The following is a 17612-nucleotide window of genomic DNA, read 5'->3' on the forward strand; positions in this document are numbered from 1 at the left end:
GACCGACAAGCTGACTTGACTGACAACCTATGAGGATGTGGGTATGTTTACTGTGGCCGCATCCCCCACCTGCTGTTCAGTTTAGAGGGGATACAAGGCCTGAATACCAACTAACGTCTGCCTGTTGTTTCATTGGTTTAGAGCCATGGTCTAGTGCCATGGTCTAGTCAGGTGCATAGGTTCCTGTTGTGAACTGCTTGTTTTATGTACGTGCCAGAGTTCCTGCTGAGCTCTCATGGAGAACAAAGACATGTTTTTTATTCCCCACCCCCCCCCCCCACCCCCCAGAGGATAAACAAAGCAGCAGTGAAAATGCTAATGCCGTTGGCTAGCCTTCTCTTATTGTCACACACAAACTGTCACTCGCATTCACGTACATGCACACACACAGGAAGAGAAGCAACAGCTGCGTGGAGCTGTGTGAAGCCAGCATAATGTTCACTTAGCGTCCGATACAGACCCACACACACGTCTGCTAGGTCTTCAGCTCTGGGCCTGCCTTTTCAATTTGCATCAAAAAGTCCCTTCCTCTCCTCCTATGCCCTTCCCCTGTCTCTCTCTCTCTACCTCTATCTCTCTACTTGTCTTGGAAGACCACACAGACACACACACACACACACACACACTGCTTGGTCTATGATATCTATATCAATAATGCCAAAGCAATAACGATAGGATCAAAGGTGAATGTCTAGGACTAATAATTGGAAAACTGGGAGGTTGTGTGTCTGCCAGAATTCACATCTCCTGGGTGTTTTCCGGTGTTTTCCTTTGCATTTGGTCGCTTTGTCGTTTACTATGTCTCCCCGGTATTCTCCTGTTGTCCTGTGCCAGTTGATGAAGTACAGTAACAGAACACAACACACCACCAACTGAGAAATTCCAGTCACTGTCGTTTCACGTTGTTGCTGTCTGACCTGGAATTTTGCTTGTCTTGTCAGAACATGTCTGTCTGAACATATGTGTACTTCCCCACTGATATTGAATGTAATGTTTTGCCTAATGGTGGATAACTGTTTGAAATGTATAACATGGAACTCATGGGATAGAGCCTACTGCTCATTGAAATAACAGGATATCACTGCTCCAAGAAGTGAACTTTGAACTTTAGAGCAGTTCATGAAAGACTTATTGTGTGAATTTAAGTGCCCGTATCACTCACGTTTGTTCTAACACCATTTCTTGGACTTTGTGAAGTGAACATTTTCAATTAGGAGCAATTGAAAAAAAAAACATTCTTGGATTTAGTGAACCACATGTCTGCATTACAACAATGGATTGTTCTTATCATGAGATAATAAGACATGCAGTCTCGGAGGATAATTGCACACCACTCTGCTTTCAGAGTGCTACGTAGACCCATTGGTTATTGCTGGAAAGCCCAGTGTAAAGGCATCTGGACATAATCATTTTCAGATCAGTTGCTGCTTTTAAAGCCTTTTGGTTTCAAAGTAGAACTTCACCTCTGGACTGTGTGGAACCGTGCAAGAAATGTTTCCACTGCAGGGGAAGACTGCTTACTGTGGAACACTCCTGTTGTTGGAGTGCAGGATCATTATACCTTTTGTTACAGGACAACATTCACCACAACGGCGCTCACTGTGATTACAACCAAAATCCCTTTTATTTCTGATGAAATTACAAATATGACCAGGTGTGTGTTTTTTTGTTGGGAGCAATTTTTTTCCTTCTCGTGTGACGCCTTTTTCAGGGCGTCAACTGTATGACTCAAAGTTATTTAAAGACACAGATACTTCTACCCTCCTGGAAAACTTCTCCATTAGAAAGTCACTTTATAGAAATGGTTGCTATAGCTTTCTGTGCTGGCCTCTGTTGGAACACCAGTGCAGCTATCAACCTACTACTAGACTGGACCATTAGACTAGACTACATTTATCCAAAGCTAGATCTGTTGTAATGTTTTACACTTTGGACATTACGCTTTCACCTGTACTGTACTTATGCTGTGTATTTGTAGCCAACTTCTTGTTTCTAACTACAAGCATTCATCCTTGCCTTTCGGGTGGTAATGTTCAACGTGTTTTTTTTTTTTTGGGGGGGGGGGGGTGCTCTCTGTTTCCTGTCTGTATAGGGGCTGATGCCCTCTGCCCATCTGAGTAGACAGATAGTCTGACGTATATTTTCTTATTGTAGAATGAGGATAGGAGATCCTTAAAACATCACTAGAAACATCCCTGAACATATCATAGCCAGATGGCTACCTTTCGTTAAAAGATCAAACGGTCATATTTGGGGTCTAGAGAGTTGTTGGGGGAACCTGTTTCATAGTTACTTTGTGCCTAAAATAAGATTTCCTTTGCGTTTGGGTGCTTGTCATTGAGTATTTATCTATGTGCCACATTGTGTGGATTATGTAATAGTTGTATATAGTTCTAAACCAAATAGGAATAATAATTTTCCAGCAGTACTTAAGCAGTCTCTTTATAAAAGATATATACAGTACACTGGTACGTGAGACTTAGGATAAAATAGTATTTAGCAATAGTATGGTATTCACAGATTATCCTTATTCCGATCAACGTGAGTTGATAGGTGATTATTGTTGAAATAATGAATCAACCTCTTCTCATCTATGATTGTATACAACAAAGCCTGGGAGAAACTTTCTTTAGGCTTAAGACTGTTGTTATGAACAGATTTCTGATCAGCTCGGCACCACCCCACTTTTAAACTACACCCTTTTGAGAGGACAGACCAATCAGATCCTAGTTCAGTGTTTAGGACAGGCTTAGTCTTATTTGGCTGGGTCAGCAGTCGGTCCTTGTGTGTGACCCCTGTCCCTGCTCAGCCACGGCATGATAGAAGACTGTTATCTTGTGGAGTTTTGACCGCAAAAAGGGATGTTTACATCTCCTAATGCAGATACAACACACTTTATATTTGTACTACGTTTCTTTTATAAGGCCAGTAAATACACAAATGCTGACAGTGCTGAAAAACACTGCTGAGGTCAGCATTTATTTTGTTTGGACAAGTGACAAGAAAACCTGTCCTGTCTGGACAGCTCAAGACTGTTGGTTCTTCTCTGCTGCGAGAACACGTAGCATATTCCTCCAAGTCCTGCCACTTGTGGATAGCAGGCTGCGTTGTGACTGTTAATGAATTTGATTTTGAGATTTCAACAGAGGAACATAAAATTAGAGGGGAAGCCAAGCTTACCCAACAGTTGTAACTGCAGCGACTACTCTAGTGTGCATGCGAGAGTGGTGACAAACTTTCTATATCCTAGTTATGTTTCAGCCTCTTCATTATGAGGTCAAAGTAATTTGGTTATTTGTTAAGATGACATTTTTATGAACTTGTCACTGTCAATGTTGCATTTATTTTGTATCCTGTATAGGACATGGTAAATTTGTAGGTAAACTGATAATGGGGTGTAACAAACTGTTTTGATGATGTACTTTTACTGTGCAGTTCTTCTGTTCTCCTGTAGTGCTTTCAATGCTTGGTGATTTGACTCCATGCTGCAGTTACTTCATGCTCCATGTTAGTCTGAGTGCGACGTTGATTTGGATTTAGACCAAGTCAAACAACCACTTACGAAAAACAGAATTGTGTATTTTCTGTGGAAATAAATGTTGGTACACAAACACTATGTTACTTCAAATAAATGCAAACAAAATAGTTGTGGCATCTTTGTATCACATTCATATTTGTTCTTTCTCATCTCTTATCTTTGTGTCAGTCCTTATATTTTAAAATGCTGTTTTAATAGGCCTATACAGTGCACTGTTTTTTTCTGAAAGAGTTGTTGTTAGAGGTGCTGGAATCTACAGCCAGCCTGTTAGCAACAAATAAGTGAGAGTGTGAGATAGCAATCAACACCTACTCACTTGAAGATGTAATTTCTCCCTGGTTGAGAATGAGTCACCATCTCTGAAGTTTCTCTCAAATGTCCTTTAAATAGGCCTAATCCACTTTCCACGTAGGCCCTATTACTGCAACAAGGAGTGACTGACAAACACTTAACCAATTATATTTATTTTGTAGTATAAACTTCACATGGTTTGGTAATGTTCCAAATATTAACTTTGCATAGGACATGTGCTTTTTGATATTATTATAGCATATTATGGTGTGTGAAGCTGAGAGCAGGGCTTTCAAGTCTCACGCATTCGCCCTGAGACTCACGCATTTCAACGAACACCTTGTATTTCTCACGCTGAGAAGTAAGGGATAACTTGTCCCGCTATGTACAATTAATGGACGAGGCATGGGCCTACGGAGGTACATTTTCTGTCGAGTTCATAGTAGCAACTTTAAGCGTCTGCTAAATGAATAAATGTAGCCTAATGTAAATGTAAGTGTACTCCTTTTGCCTGACCGTGAATTTGAAGTCATTCGCATTATCATTTCACTGCTAATCAAACAACCTTGTTCTTTGGCACCACCTTGTATTGAAATTGGGACTGAAATAGTAAACAGTAAAAACGTGTCAAACTTATTCTGACCTAGGTCTCAAAAGTGAGTGCGTGCTATTTCTATTGTGGACAGACGATATTTAATTGATACATCTTCAAAGAGCTGTTCCAAGTTCAAAGTGGGTGGTGAGTGGTTGAGCATAATTCTCCTTTTTTCAAATTATACCACACCCGAAGAATACAAATATATATAGATGTGCAATGAATCGTTATTAAAGACAAACATGTTGAATGTTTTTGCGGATGTCACGTAAACCTGATTCAGTAAAGGCATGCGTGTAAGGTCTCTCTCCATATCGTTGACCAGTGTCATTTACCTGCAATGTGATTGGCCTGACCAGGCAAATTCCTGCCCCTTTATTAACCACTCCTCATCCACGTTTGGTCCACGTGACTTTACGCAGACGTTCTAAAGTTAAAAACAGACTTTGTTTATCTTGGATGCTCCTGACATGTACTCGAACTAGTTTTGCATTCGCCCATAGTTGTTTCTTCGTGATCTTTTGAGATTAATTCTGAGAAGAGTGTACCATCTATCTTTAAAGCTTAGCAGACATCCTGGTGTTTGTTCTGTATTTGCAACTACATTTAATTTACAATTTTATTCGAAATCGACGTTGGCTTTATCAAGCGCGATCAAGCTATCAAACACGAGTGAGGTTTATGCAAATATTTTGCTGTCCAAGCATATGCATTGTTACATTTAAGATTAATGTTTAGTTTCGACTTGTAATGTGTTTATTTACTCGTGCACGTCTTGTTTTCAGAGCAAGCAACTAGGTGAGGATAGCAGACGTTAACAAACGGTAAACGGGCAATTCAAAGAGCGCCATGGCGACCGAAGTGGAGACATGGGCCACCGCTCAACAGCACGACGGTGAGTCGGAAAAAAACTGTCCATGCTTTTGTGGTGCAAAAATTATATCTGGATCCGTTTGAGCTTAATATGAAAACATCAGTCCCATTCCACCTTTTGTCCCTGGAAGGGAAGGGCTGCAGTTCCCACTACGCTCCACCATGTGCTCCAGTACCTCATGTACTATACAGTGTGCGCACAAAGCAGTTTGCAGAAAAGCTATTTCATTCGACGCATAACCATAAATAAATGGTTGGACCAGGGACATTATTTGAAAAGGCACCGTTTTGTTATATATTTGGTGTGTTTTGATCTTGCAGTCCACGTTGTAAAGGCACACTGTGAATGTTAACCCTTTCGTGACGTTCGGTTCGCAGTGAATTTGCTAGTTTTATCCAGCTGTCTAAACCCATAATGTTGATGCTAACTAAACGCATTAGCTTGCTAGCGTTACTCATTTGTTTCATGTATTCTAGAAATGGCCCAACATATCATTATCTAACTCGATTGAAGACCTATATCATCACTTATCTTCATGTGCTATATTGTTTATTTGATATTGTCGCTTATTTATGGCAGTCTGTAGCAATTGCACTGACGGACGATAGATCATTTACTATCCTTTTTCTGAAGCGTGCTCAATGTGCCCCAAGTCGAAAAACGAGGAACTGAATGTTGTTTGGAATACCACGCCCCCTAGAACTGTGAAACGTCCTCACAATTCTATTTGTTTTTATCTGTAGATCAAACACAACAGCGTCTGCTCCACTATACACACACACACACACACAAAATATAATTGATATCTTTAGGTGAATATGGCTAGTGTTGGTAAGAAATGCTACAGCATGCACATCCCCGCATGCACATCTGTTAACTATTGTATATCTTCCGCATATACGGAGGTCGTTCATTACAAAAACAGGGTGCGAATTAACGATATTAAACGAAACAATTCACAAGCAACAGAGGCCGAGCCTTTTGGTGCGAAAGTGACGTCAGCATCCACAGCTACAATGTACGGACCAATTTGAATTTATTGCGTAATCTTCCTTCCCGATGTGCTTAAAACGTTGCTTAAGTGATATCGATGCCTTTTGTATTTATAATAGTTGTAATCCATGTCTTAAGTACAGTCAAATATTTGGTTTTATCAATGCATACCATTTAAACCAAAAAATTGAATCTATAGTATGTCTTCAACCAGTGGGTGAGTTTGTCGTGATTTTCATAATACACAACCTGTCTCCTTGCCCCAGGGTCGGAATGCGGTGCCTCCCCCCTTATTTTGGCTACACGTTTCTATAAGAGACCTGTATACAAAATGCCCCCTTCTGGAAATCAAACAGTCGGTTCATTCTGGAGCCTGCTCTGCCCTTTTTATGTGGCTCATGTCACTGCCATGGTTTGTCTGTCTCCACACTTCTGCTCCCAGGTGGGGGTGGGGGCTCCACTCAGTGCAAACTGCCATTTTTCAGGGAATCCCTGCAGGCCTGGTCTTTACACAACATGTCAAAGATGCCTTTGAATTGGCTGAAAAGAAGGGGGGGGATTCTTAAATATTATGGGCCTGTTCTAGTTATGGGAGAACAAAAATACAAACTCATGCACACACACACACACACACACGCACATATGCACATGCGCACACACACACACACACACAGAGACCTGTCAAGCCTGCTTGGTTCATGGCCAGCTGAGTACACATAATTCATGTTGAGGTTTGTCACAGTCGCTTTAGTGAAATGCACCCCCCCCCCCTACTACAAATGGACAATAATCTAAAACAAACAGGCCCAGGTCAGACACTTAAGGCCCAGACGTGTTAATTATTAACCGCAGGTTAAACGTGTGCACATGAACAACACCTCATGAAAGCGCTCCAGTCCTCTTTATCTTGTTCATAGCAGGCTCTCCCAACACACTCCCAAATCTAGGTGACCGTTAAATGCCTCAGTCAAGACAGACACACCCCACTCCTCTTCAGCTCACGCCTCGCCGCACTACCCCAGCCTGGCAGACTATGTTCCCTTCACCAAAATCCAGAAGCAACCACCGTTTCTAGTAGTTGGACGTGTTCATTACCAGCTACCTTGTGTGGTCGATCATCGATCATTAGGCTTGGCAATGTGTGTTCTGTTCAGAAGCCTGGCACTTTAAATCAAGCCATGAAGGTTAGGTAAACTAGGTCAATCCTTGGAGATCAGTGAAAACTGCTCCACTGACCTCCTCTGGATGGGCAGCCCTGCTGCTTTGTGTTGGCAGCATGTCTTTATACCACCAGAGGATATTGTCTAGTCTGGCTGTGGTAGACTAGTAATCTTTAGCCCTGCTGTGGTAAACTAGTCCTGCTGTGGTTGACTAGTCATCTCTAGTCCTGCTGTGTTGGACTAGCTCAGGGACACTACTTGTTGTATTACACAACTTGGCTACCTGTCTAACCCGGATCAAGCCAAGGTCAAAATCTTCAGTGTTTCCCCTACCATTATATTCGGAGGGTGCCCCGCCCCCCCCAACAGCACCCCCCGCTCCCCCCCCCCCCCCCCCCCTGGAAGGTCAAGTAAAAAAATAAAATAAATATGTTCATTTTATTAATTTTTTAAATATAGCGCCCGATCACAAAATAAAGGTTACCTTTCCTATAAAACAGGTCTATAGCTTGCTCTTTTATTAAACAAACTAAATGGCCTTATGTTATTTATCTTATTTCCACAACGGCATGTCATTTCTGTCTCTACATGGTCCCCGCCGCCGCCCTACCAACCCCCCCCCCCCCCCCCCCCCCCCCCCCCCCAAGCTGTAAACCTAGGGGAAACACTGATCTTGCTTTGTGTGTGTTCGACAGCTAGGTAAATGACAGACTAGTGTTGTTGTGTACTTTTAGTTAATCGACATGGTCGGAGTGCTCTTGGGGTGGTCTGGATTAGAGACTTAACAGATGGGATCTGTCTGTGAATTTCTGCAGGGGTGTAAGCATGCACATGCAGGCCCTCTTGTAGGGGGGGAGGGTGGCGGTTGCCTGCTCTTTCAGTTCTCAAAACAGACAGCAACACCTTCCTCTGCACACATAGACCACAACACACACACAGAGAAGTAAAGTTACTTAGCTTTTTAGCTGGGAAGGCTACATTCTGTTTTGCAATGCCTTGACTTGGCTGTTGCTCAACTTGGTTTTCTTCTCTCTTGCTCTCTCTCCCCCTCAATCCTAATATACTGGCAAGTCATGTTAGGCATGCAGCTGGAGCAAGAGGAGGAGGTGAGCTGGTCAGTTGTTTACAGTTTGAGCAGGCCAGGACAGAGGGTATGCATGCGGGCGCTCTCATAGAAAAGAGACACTTCCTCAGAGCAGAGACCTGTGTGTACAGACATGTTTGCATCCTATCCTCCCAACTGAGCTCAATTCAATTTCTTATGAGCCTATTCTTTTTTCTCACTTCTTTTACTAGCAGAACAGAATTTGTCCTGATTCTGGATATGTGGCTTGGGTGAGTTTCTCCTCCTCCTCTCTATCCCTCGTTCCAGCGTACCCTGTAATCTATAGGCCCATAACTCCTCCGGCTGGCTCTGGGCCTTCTCAGGAGGGGTTAGGGTATTCATTACAACCCCAGAGAGGTCCCTGCCTCTCCCAGAGTCTTGTCCCCGTGACCCCGCACTGCCATATGTGGTCAGACTCTCGGTGAGTGGGAGCGGTCTGGGCTCCTCTCCATACGGGAAAAGCTGCTGACTCCAGCGTTTCTGCCCCCCTTGTGCTCTCCTAACCTCCTCTTTTCCTAGCTGTGTTTCCTCAGCTAAATGGTGTGTGTGTGTGTGTGTGTGCGCGCGTATGCAGCGTGAGGTGCCGTCTTCCCTTACTTGGACTGGGTTCGGTGCAGTACCCAAGTGCTGTAATTGACAGAGACCTCGTAGCTGCTGGCTTGCACGCTATGATAACACCACCAACCATGTGCTCTAAATGCACCGATGTAGGTCGACAGAGATGCAGATTGGGCTGTATGAAACAATGCTACTATCATTCATCCCCCAAACTATCACTGCTTCTCTCTGGATGGCTCATGCGAGCTCCCAGAACCCGCCCATGTGTAAATCACAGCTGTTGAGGGAGACCCTCAACAACTGTCAATAACCAGCAGCTAAAGAATTCCTGTCTGTCTCTGCGCACCCTCTGCCTTGTCTGTGCACCGTCTCTGCACTAAGGGAAAACATTGCCATGTCAGTGGGCATCATTCTGGACTTGACCGGTTTACTCTGGTTCAAAGACAGGGTGGAGACGGGTGACAGGAAGGTGTGGTCTTTTTGACCCTGGATGACATCTGTTTATGACCAGCTGTTAATTGTCCCCCTGAGCAACAAGCTTGTAAACAATTAAATTGTGTCCAAAACACGGCTGATTAAAGGTATCAAGATGTATTATTTTACTTTATGGTTTTAGGTATTATGGTTGCACTAGACTGATAGCTGAGATGTGTTTACTTTGCACTGTGCCTCGTAAATAAAGAATTTGACCTCAAATACTGTTGGATTTGTGAACTAGGATCCTTGATTTTCTGCTGTACGATATGCATTATTTGCATGTCGCTTTGGATAACAGCATCTTGTAAATGCTAAAAGATATAGAGGATCAGATTATGTACTGGATGCCTTCCTTCCACAGGGGTGTTCGCCTTTGACGGCGACATGGGAGGGACTGACCATTTCTATGGCGATGAGGACGAGGGCCTGATCGAGGCGGAGGTGAACGGCAACTGGACCCCGCAGGAGAAGGCGTTGCACAAGGCGCGTCTCGAGGCCAAAGCCAAGAGGCGTCTGCGCAAGTCCTCGTCGCGTAACTCCACCAGTGACTCGTTCTCCGAGTCCCTGTCCGGGGAGCTGGCCGGGGGCGACCCACACAGCCCCAAGGGCAAGGTCAACGCCAACGACCGCAAGTCGCGGGCAGGCAAAGGCAGGGGCCTTCCCAAGAAAGGTAGGCTACACGCCGGGCTGATATGAGGGGGTCTGCTGCTACGCTAACGGCTAACTGGGTGTGTGTGGTCGCCGCGCGCCTGCCTCTGCGCGCCTGCCTCTGCCTTCCTGATGTCTGTCCATCCTCAGGTGGTGCGGGCGGTAAAGGGGTGTGGGGAGCGGCAGGAATGGTCTACGAAGACGAGGAGCCTGACGCAAGGGACCCCAACTACGACGAGTCGAAACAGGTGTGTGTGTGTGTGTGTGTGTGTGTGTGTGTGTGTGTGTGTGTGTGTGTGTGTGTGTGTGTGTGTGTGTGTGTGTGTGTGTCTTTGCGGGAGAGGAACTCCTACGAGCTTCCCAGTATGTATCCAAATGACAGGGCCCATCACTGGGTGTGTGTAGACAATACAGCTGTAGAGACGCACACCCTGCATCGCCACGCCCAAACATACACAAACACAGCCCGGCTCTGTCCTCGGCGGTCACCCCCCCCTCCACACAACTCTTGTTTTACATCCCAACTATGAATGAACCAGTACCAGCCGGCCCAGGTCAGGGTCTTTCTCCCTCAGGGCTCGTTCGGCCCTCGACCCGTTTTTGCCGGGAGATGCTTTGTTCCAAAGCGTCGCTCTCATCACAAAGCGGTACTGCACCGAAACACCTCTTCTATGGCCCCCGCAGAAAATTAAATATGCTGATGCTAGTTCAGGGGCCACCAGACACGAGGGAGCAGGGATGAATAGAATGGCCCCCACTGCTACCCTGACCCCCACCACAGTTGATTATGTACTGACACGACAAGACGGGTTGCTATTAACACACAGCATTTACTGTAGAGTCGTTCTGTTTCGTCCTGAATGAGGTCGTCTAGACAGCTTGACTACATTTGGCATTTTATTCATTTAGCAGACACGTATGTGACGTACAAGTACTGCGTATCGAAAGAACAACGGATAATCAGACATTTCCAGGTACTGTCATTGGAGTATTGCCAGTTGAATATATGTAAACCTTTTCAAGATGCACTGCTTTCAAGATTATAGCCTACTGTCCTGGTTCAGATGTGGGATCTGTTTGGCCTACGACAAATGGTAAATGACTGTCGGCCCTCTGCTCCTAGTCCTCAAGGTGAAGCCAGCCAACTGTAGCAGTTGGCTGGAACTCTGAACTGAGATGTGGGTCAAGGCCGTGCATGTCCCCACACCACAGATGGCTCTCTTCTGTACCCGTCAGTGGGACTTTCAATCTTTAACCTGCAGTATCGACCCAATGCAGAGCGGCCACGCTCCTGCTCCGATAAAAGGTCACAATGACACCGGAGTGGGAATGGTGCGTCTGTCAAGGCTACTCCCCCCACCACCACCACCACACACACACGATTAAAGATGGAGGTGGATATCAGGGCTGGCCTTGAAAGCTGCTGTTGCTGCTGTCTCGGCAATGAGCTTGACTAGTGGTCGAGAATGAAAAGTAGGATTTTCAGAGGTGATCCAAGTATGCAAATAGGATCCATCTCCGTATCCTTTACAGTTGGTCGCAAAGCCATAGCTGAGTCAGCTGTCGGTCAGGGTTTATTGTGAAGGTTCGAGCGAGCCCTATCACCGTTCAGCTGGTGTTTTTCCATTATTCAGGCCAGACATTTTGAAGGAACATGGGACAAATGTGTAGTCCCACCACCTGGTCAGGCTGGGCAGGCTGGTCACCTTCTGAAGGCCCGACCTCTCGGGTAGACTTGCCAGCTGTTTGTTTCCTGAAGGTCCTGTTTTCAGTATCTCGCTGTTCCATCAAGGATCACTTCCCATAAGTGGCAGGAGAGAACAGGAAAGTGAGTCATCGTGTTTGAGGTTGTGGCTGAAACCCTTGTCCTCGCGCTCGGGTGATATTCTTTCCCCTGTTTGGAATTTTCAATGCAGGTCAAAAACAATGAAGCCTGGACTTATTTCCTTCTGGCACTGTGCTGCTCTGGCTAACTATGTCTCCCCCCCAGAAGGGTTAGGGTTAGGTGTACTCACAGTACCTTACATTGTTTAGTCTGAGCTGTGAAACCAGTGGCGCATTTATTAATCTATGTTCACAATAATCGGTGGTCAGTGGTTCAGGGCAAGTGGCAAAGCTGCTCCAAGTGTGTTTACTCTTTGTTGTGGTTGTTTTAATGTGTTCAGGTTTTGCAAGGGGAACAATATTACTAACACCCACAAAAGATCACCAACTGCACTTAGTAAACATATACTCTTTGCTTTTTGAAAGAGGAAATAGGTAATGAATCCTGAGGTGTGTGTGTGTGTGTTAAAAGGGAGACACAGTGTATGCAAAAGTGGTACCAGTACTGGACGAGAAGGAGCTGGAGAAGACCGTCAACCCAATCGTCCAGGAGTACTTTGAACACGGAGACACAAAAGAGGTCCAGGTAAATGGGGTGTTTGACCAGAGCAGATGTCCGCAGGTCATGTACTGCCATGTTACCAGGATCAGTCCCTGTTTGAGGCCACGCCCTCTTCATGTCTCTGGGTGCGACCACGATTCATGTTTCCATCTGTCTCCTCCAGATGCTGCTGAAAGGACTGAACCTGGGCCACAACAAGTATGAGTTCTCTTCCCTGGCCGTGTCTCTGTCTCTGGAGGGCAAGGCCAGCCACCGGGAGCTCACCTCCAGGCTGCTGTCCGACCTGACGGGTAAAGTGCTGTCCCAGGGGGACATGGCCCGGGCCTTCGACAAGACGCTCCGCGAACTACCGGACCTCATCCTGGACACCCCTGAAGCCCCACAGGTAGGAGTGGTGAGGGTGGAACAGATGTACGCTTGGTTTGAGGTCGGGGAGCAGCCTTGTGTTATAACAGGCGGGTTTGTTGTTTCTGAGTACTGGACTGTGTTCACAGATGCTGGGCCAGTTTATCGCCAGAGCCATAGCCGACCACGCCCTCCCCATGGCCTTCCTAGACCGCTACAAGGGAAAGGTGGACTGTGACTACGCCAGGTGAGCTGGGGTTAAGGGGATCAAAGGTTGTTTATGCTCAGTTTGACAAGCAGGATAAAGCTGCCACCTTAACTCAGTGCACACTAGAATGTCCATAACTACTGTAATTTCCATAAGCGGTCAAAAAGATGCCAAACTCTATAATCTGTTAGTTTAAGGATAAATACCCAATTGAGAGATTTCATTCAGTTCAGACATTTTCGTACTATTGTACGGATTAGCCAATTTAATCTAATAATTTGTAATTGTATGCAAGATAACAAAAGAACTAGAGAGCGCTAGTGACGTTTCTTTGACAGAGACAAGGATAGTTGCTAAGCAACCATCAACCCCAGCAAAGATTTACAACAGAAATTCTTCGGTCAATATGATCTTGTGTGGCTGAAATAAGTCAACAAGTTAATATTCTTTTTGCCTTTAGTGTAATTTATATTAAAAACATTTTAATATACATTTCAAAACTGTCTAAATGACTGTTGTGGCTGTTCTTGTGTTAAGAATTCACTGCTTCTAGAGAAAATAAATTCACCCTTACACTTGTCCACAACCACATATCCTCTTATGAGGATATGTGGTTGTGGTCCTCATGGTTTGTGGTTGTGGTACTAATGGCGTTTGTGTGGTTGCTGTCTCCTCCAGGGCAGCGCTTGACCGTGCGGCCGTGCTCCTCTCCATGAAGAGGGAGATGGTGCGGCTCGACAACGTGTGGGGCGTGGGCGGAGGCCTCAGACCTGTCAAACACCTCGTCAAAGAGGTAAAGCCTGTTAAAGGTGGGGCCTCTCTTTCCTGGCTATCCCTCCTTTCCACCCTCTCTCTCCCTCCCCTGACAGGATCTTAAGTCGCTAGAAGGCCAAAACAATGGGGAAATGTGTGATGTGTAGCTAAGAGTTTCAGGGCCTGTTTGTAATGACAAAGATAAGCTTAGAAGGCGTGTTCTAATTAGCTGCATCTACTGACGGATTGTTTACAGGGACAATCTTTTGGTGTACTTTCCTCTGTCCTTGCGTAACATCAACAGAAGGTAGAAGTGCATGCGGGGAAGAGAGCCACAGGCCAGTCCTGTTTTATTAGTGTGTATCAGAACTCCCTCCCACTGACACGGGATCCTTCACAGCCTGGAGTAAATAGGCTGCACCCTGGCCTCACACACACACACGTAGGCACACAGGTGGGAAGCTGGCTGCAGGTTCACCAGGTGTCTGTGTGCTCGTAAAGTTAATGGAATCCTGTTTGAATAGATTCACGAAAAGTGTGTGTGTTTAGAAACCGCCCTCAATCCTTTGTGTTGCGTAACCTACGGTAGCCCTGCCAGTGAACCAAACTCCCATCCAGTTTGGATTCCTGCCGGGTCATTTCTCTGCCTTTGACTGTCTCAGGGGGAGTCCCTGGAGGACTGGAGGGGAGACCCTGAGGGCCCTTCTCACCCACAGCACAACCTGCCTGCCACTCTCATTCTCTCTGTCTCTTTCCCTCTTGCTTTTTCTGTCCATCTGTGTAGGAGCCGAGTTCTTGATGATGTGTAGCCCATTCAATTTCAAACCGAAGCAACAGTCCTGTATCCTCAATGTGTTGATGTTGTTGTTGTTGTCCAGATGAACCTGCTGTTGAAGGAATACCTGGTGTCAGGAGAAGTGTCTGAGGCAGAGCACTGTCTGAGAGACCTCGAAGTTCCTCACTTCCACCACGAACTGGTCTATGAGGTATGCTAGCTTGGCCTTTTTGGAAATATTGACTGATGTAATTTTTTTGGGGGGGGAAAGGTTGGAATATTATCTTGATTTTTATCGGAAGAACTGTAAGCAGGATGATAACCTCCCTTTCAAACCAAAAATGCCTATTTTCACAAGATATTTTGAAGCAATATTCGACTGACAGTAAAACTGAGCTAAGAGATTACATAACATTCAGAAGTTAGTATCCTAGATACTAAGTGCAAATTCCGTAAGAACTGCTGTCAGGTTGATGACAAGCTTGCTAAACAACAAACCATTAATGCCCTCTTGTGGTGTCACAGGGGAATGACACTTGTTTTCAAATGTTCTATGGGCTTCGTGTGTGTGTGTGTGTGTAGTTCAAACTCTGCTTTAGGTAATATCCTCTGGTTTCTGAGGTGTTCATTTCACATCAGTGCATCTGAGGCTAATATCCAAGTCTGTGTTCTCCCTGTGTCTTCCAGGCAGTGGTCATGGTGCTGGAGTCCAAAGGGGACAAGGCCATCCAGATGATGGTGAAGCTCCTCCAGTCCTTCTGGAAGTCAGGACTTATTACTCTAGACCAGATGAACCGGGTCAGTCAGTCTTTGCATTTGGGTGATCCCCCGCCATATAAGTCAGTGTCAAATTTGTATGAATATAGAATACAATTCAAGGTTATCATGAATGTTCTCCTCAACCCCATCTTTGTGGTCCTGTTTCCTCCGCAGGGTTTCCAGCGTGTGTATGATGAGCTTCCAGAGATCAACCTGGACGTCCCCCATGCCCATAGCATCATGGAGGCTCTGGTGGATCTGAGTTACCAGGAATCAGTCATCACTAAACAGCTAAGAGACGCATGTCCCTCCAGGTCAGTGCCTGCAAACATGAGCATTTGCAGCACACCCAATTCTTTTGCGCAATCTTCTCATTCTGTTTATGACCACCAGGGGGCGCAAGCGGTTTGTGAGCGAGGGAGACGGTGGACTGATCAAGCAATAGTGTGGAGGAGGAGGGGAGGCTACGGTGTGTCCATCACCCTCCCCTCTGCAGCCCTCCCCTCTGCCCCACGCAGCTACCCTGAGGCTGGTCTGGCTGGCAGGCTGACTCCCCTGCTCTACCCCCGACCCTCCGTCATCAACACCTACACACACACTCACACAGCACCACACACACCGACGTTGACATCGGGTGGAGGAGGATCGAAGTGAGAGGCCCTGGTGTTCACCTACTCTATTTTCCTTTTTTTTGTATTAGGTCTTTTTTGTGAGAATGTTGTCTTTCTGGGATTGCCATGTGTTCTCCTGCCTCATTCTTCAGTTTGCTCCATGATGTCTGGATTGGTCCTCCTGGTCAAGGCGTCTGAAGAATGGGGGAAGGTGGGGGGATTTTACAATTAACATGGAGTTTGGGTCAATTGGAGTCTGAGGCTCATGTCTGGTGATGGGCATGAGGGGTTATGTGGTTTCAGTTGCTTTGCCAAACTGGTGTTTCGGTAATTACATTGTTTGCTTTGCATGTGTAATGCTCAAGAAAAACAACATGCAAAACACTAGGAGATCACAGCCTGCAACCTTTCCAACAAGCGCTTAGTTATCGAATGCTCTTTGGGAACGCTATGGACCTCAGCTTTTATTTTTTTTGACCAAAGCTTTATTTGTAAGACAGTTCTCAGAAGTGTTCAAATTGATTCAACCAATTATTCCTGTTCTGTATTTCTTTGTCAGCCCAATGTCCTGGCTTATTTTGGTTAGACAGGGCATAGTTCACTGTTCAGAGCAAAGCTGTGGTCAAAACAAAAGCCTGTTTGTACCTAGTTGGTTATCCAAGGGCCCACCTTCTGAGGACAGACTTGGAAGATCAACGTAGGCCTCAAACACTCAGGAAGGACAAGGCCTTATGCATACTTTTCTGGAGGATTTAGGTTACCCAAACTGGAGTACTTATCAGGTTTTTGTTGTATTTGTGCTAGATTCTTTGACCCACTTCCACAGTGGAATGTATACCCCTATATCATAGAGACTTCTTCTTTGTTCCCAGACTAAACCAAACCAGGTGCTGGACTAGAGAAATATGAATGAAGGTTTTCAATTTTATGTGGTCTAGAGTCCAGGACTTAATGTGGTCAAATCTGGATCTTGTCTTTTCACTGACCCTGGTGTCTCTGGCTGAGGGTATGCTCTTTAGTGTTTGAACCTTTTCTAAATGCTGTTCCTTCCATCCCTTTGTGCATGGTTGTAAGCATGTGTGTCCTATGAATCCTATGAATGTCAGATCAGGGAGTCAACCTAGGGGGGAAAAGGATGTAAGGATACATTTTGAGATGATTCACACGAGAGCCGGAGTTCTTTATGTCTGTTTGCTGACCAATGTGTAACCTTCGGAATCACAATGTGAGGAATATGGAAATGGGGTTTACATCTTTTCATTGAATTAAAAACAAGCTAGCATCAACAAAACGTGTGTTTCTTCCAGTGTTAGTTAACGAACCCATCTAGTTAGGGGACTGAAGGAGAGATGGAGTGTTAGAGGTAGGGTACCCCGAGGGTAAGACAAATTGATTTTACTGACTTCGCCAAGCTAATTTGCAGGCGTCATTAGCTGAAAACATATTTGAATTTCAATCTTTATTTTATTTTAATAACCATAGCATTTCAGTGGGTGTTGCCATTATTGGCTAAAATATGCTCAAGATTTAAGGCCT

General features: G+C 45.3%; 1 protein-coding gene across 1 annotated transcript; it reads left to right on the top strand.

The window, feature by feature from the left end:
• Positions 1–4885: 4885 nt before the first annotated feature.
• On the top strand, positions 4886–17367 carry pdcd4a (programmed cell death 4a). The gene is made up of 12 exons (XM_067250049.1): positions 4886–5096; positions 5210–5319; positions 9953–10261; positions 10390–10487; positions 12536–12649; positions 12789–13010; positions 13120–13217; positions 13857–13971; positions 14810–14917; positions 15394–15504; positions 15640–15779; positions 15859–17367. Exons 2-12 carry the CDS (start codon positions 5274–5276, stop codon positions 15908–15910), a joined length of 1413 nt encoding a protein of 470 aa, XP_067106150.1. The 5' UTR covers positions 4886–5096; positions 5210–5273; the 3' UTR covers positions 15911–17367.
• Positions 17368–17612: the final 245 nt, after the last annotated feature.

The sequence above is a fragment of the Osmerus mordax genome, chromosome 14 (assembly GCF_038355195.1).
Source record: "Osmerus mordax isolate fOsmMor3 chromosome 14, fOsmMor3.pri, whole genome shotgun sequence".
Taxonomy (NCBI): domain Eukaryota; kingdom Metazoa; phylum Chordata; class Actinopteri; order Osmeriformes; family Osmeridae; genus Osmerus; species Osmerus mordax.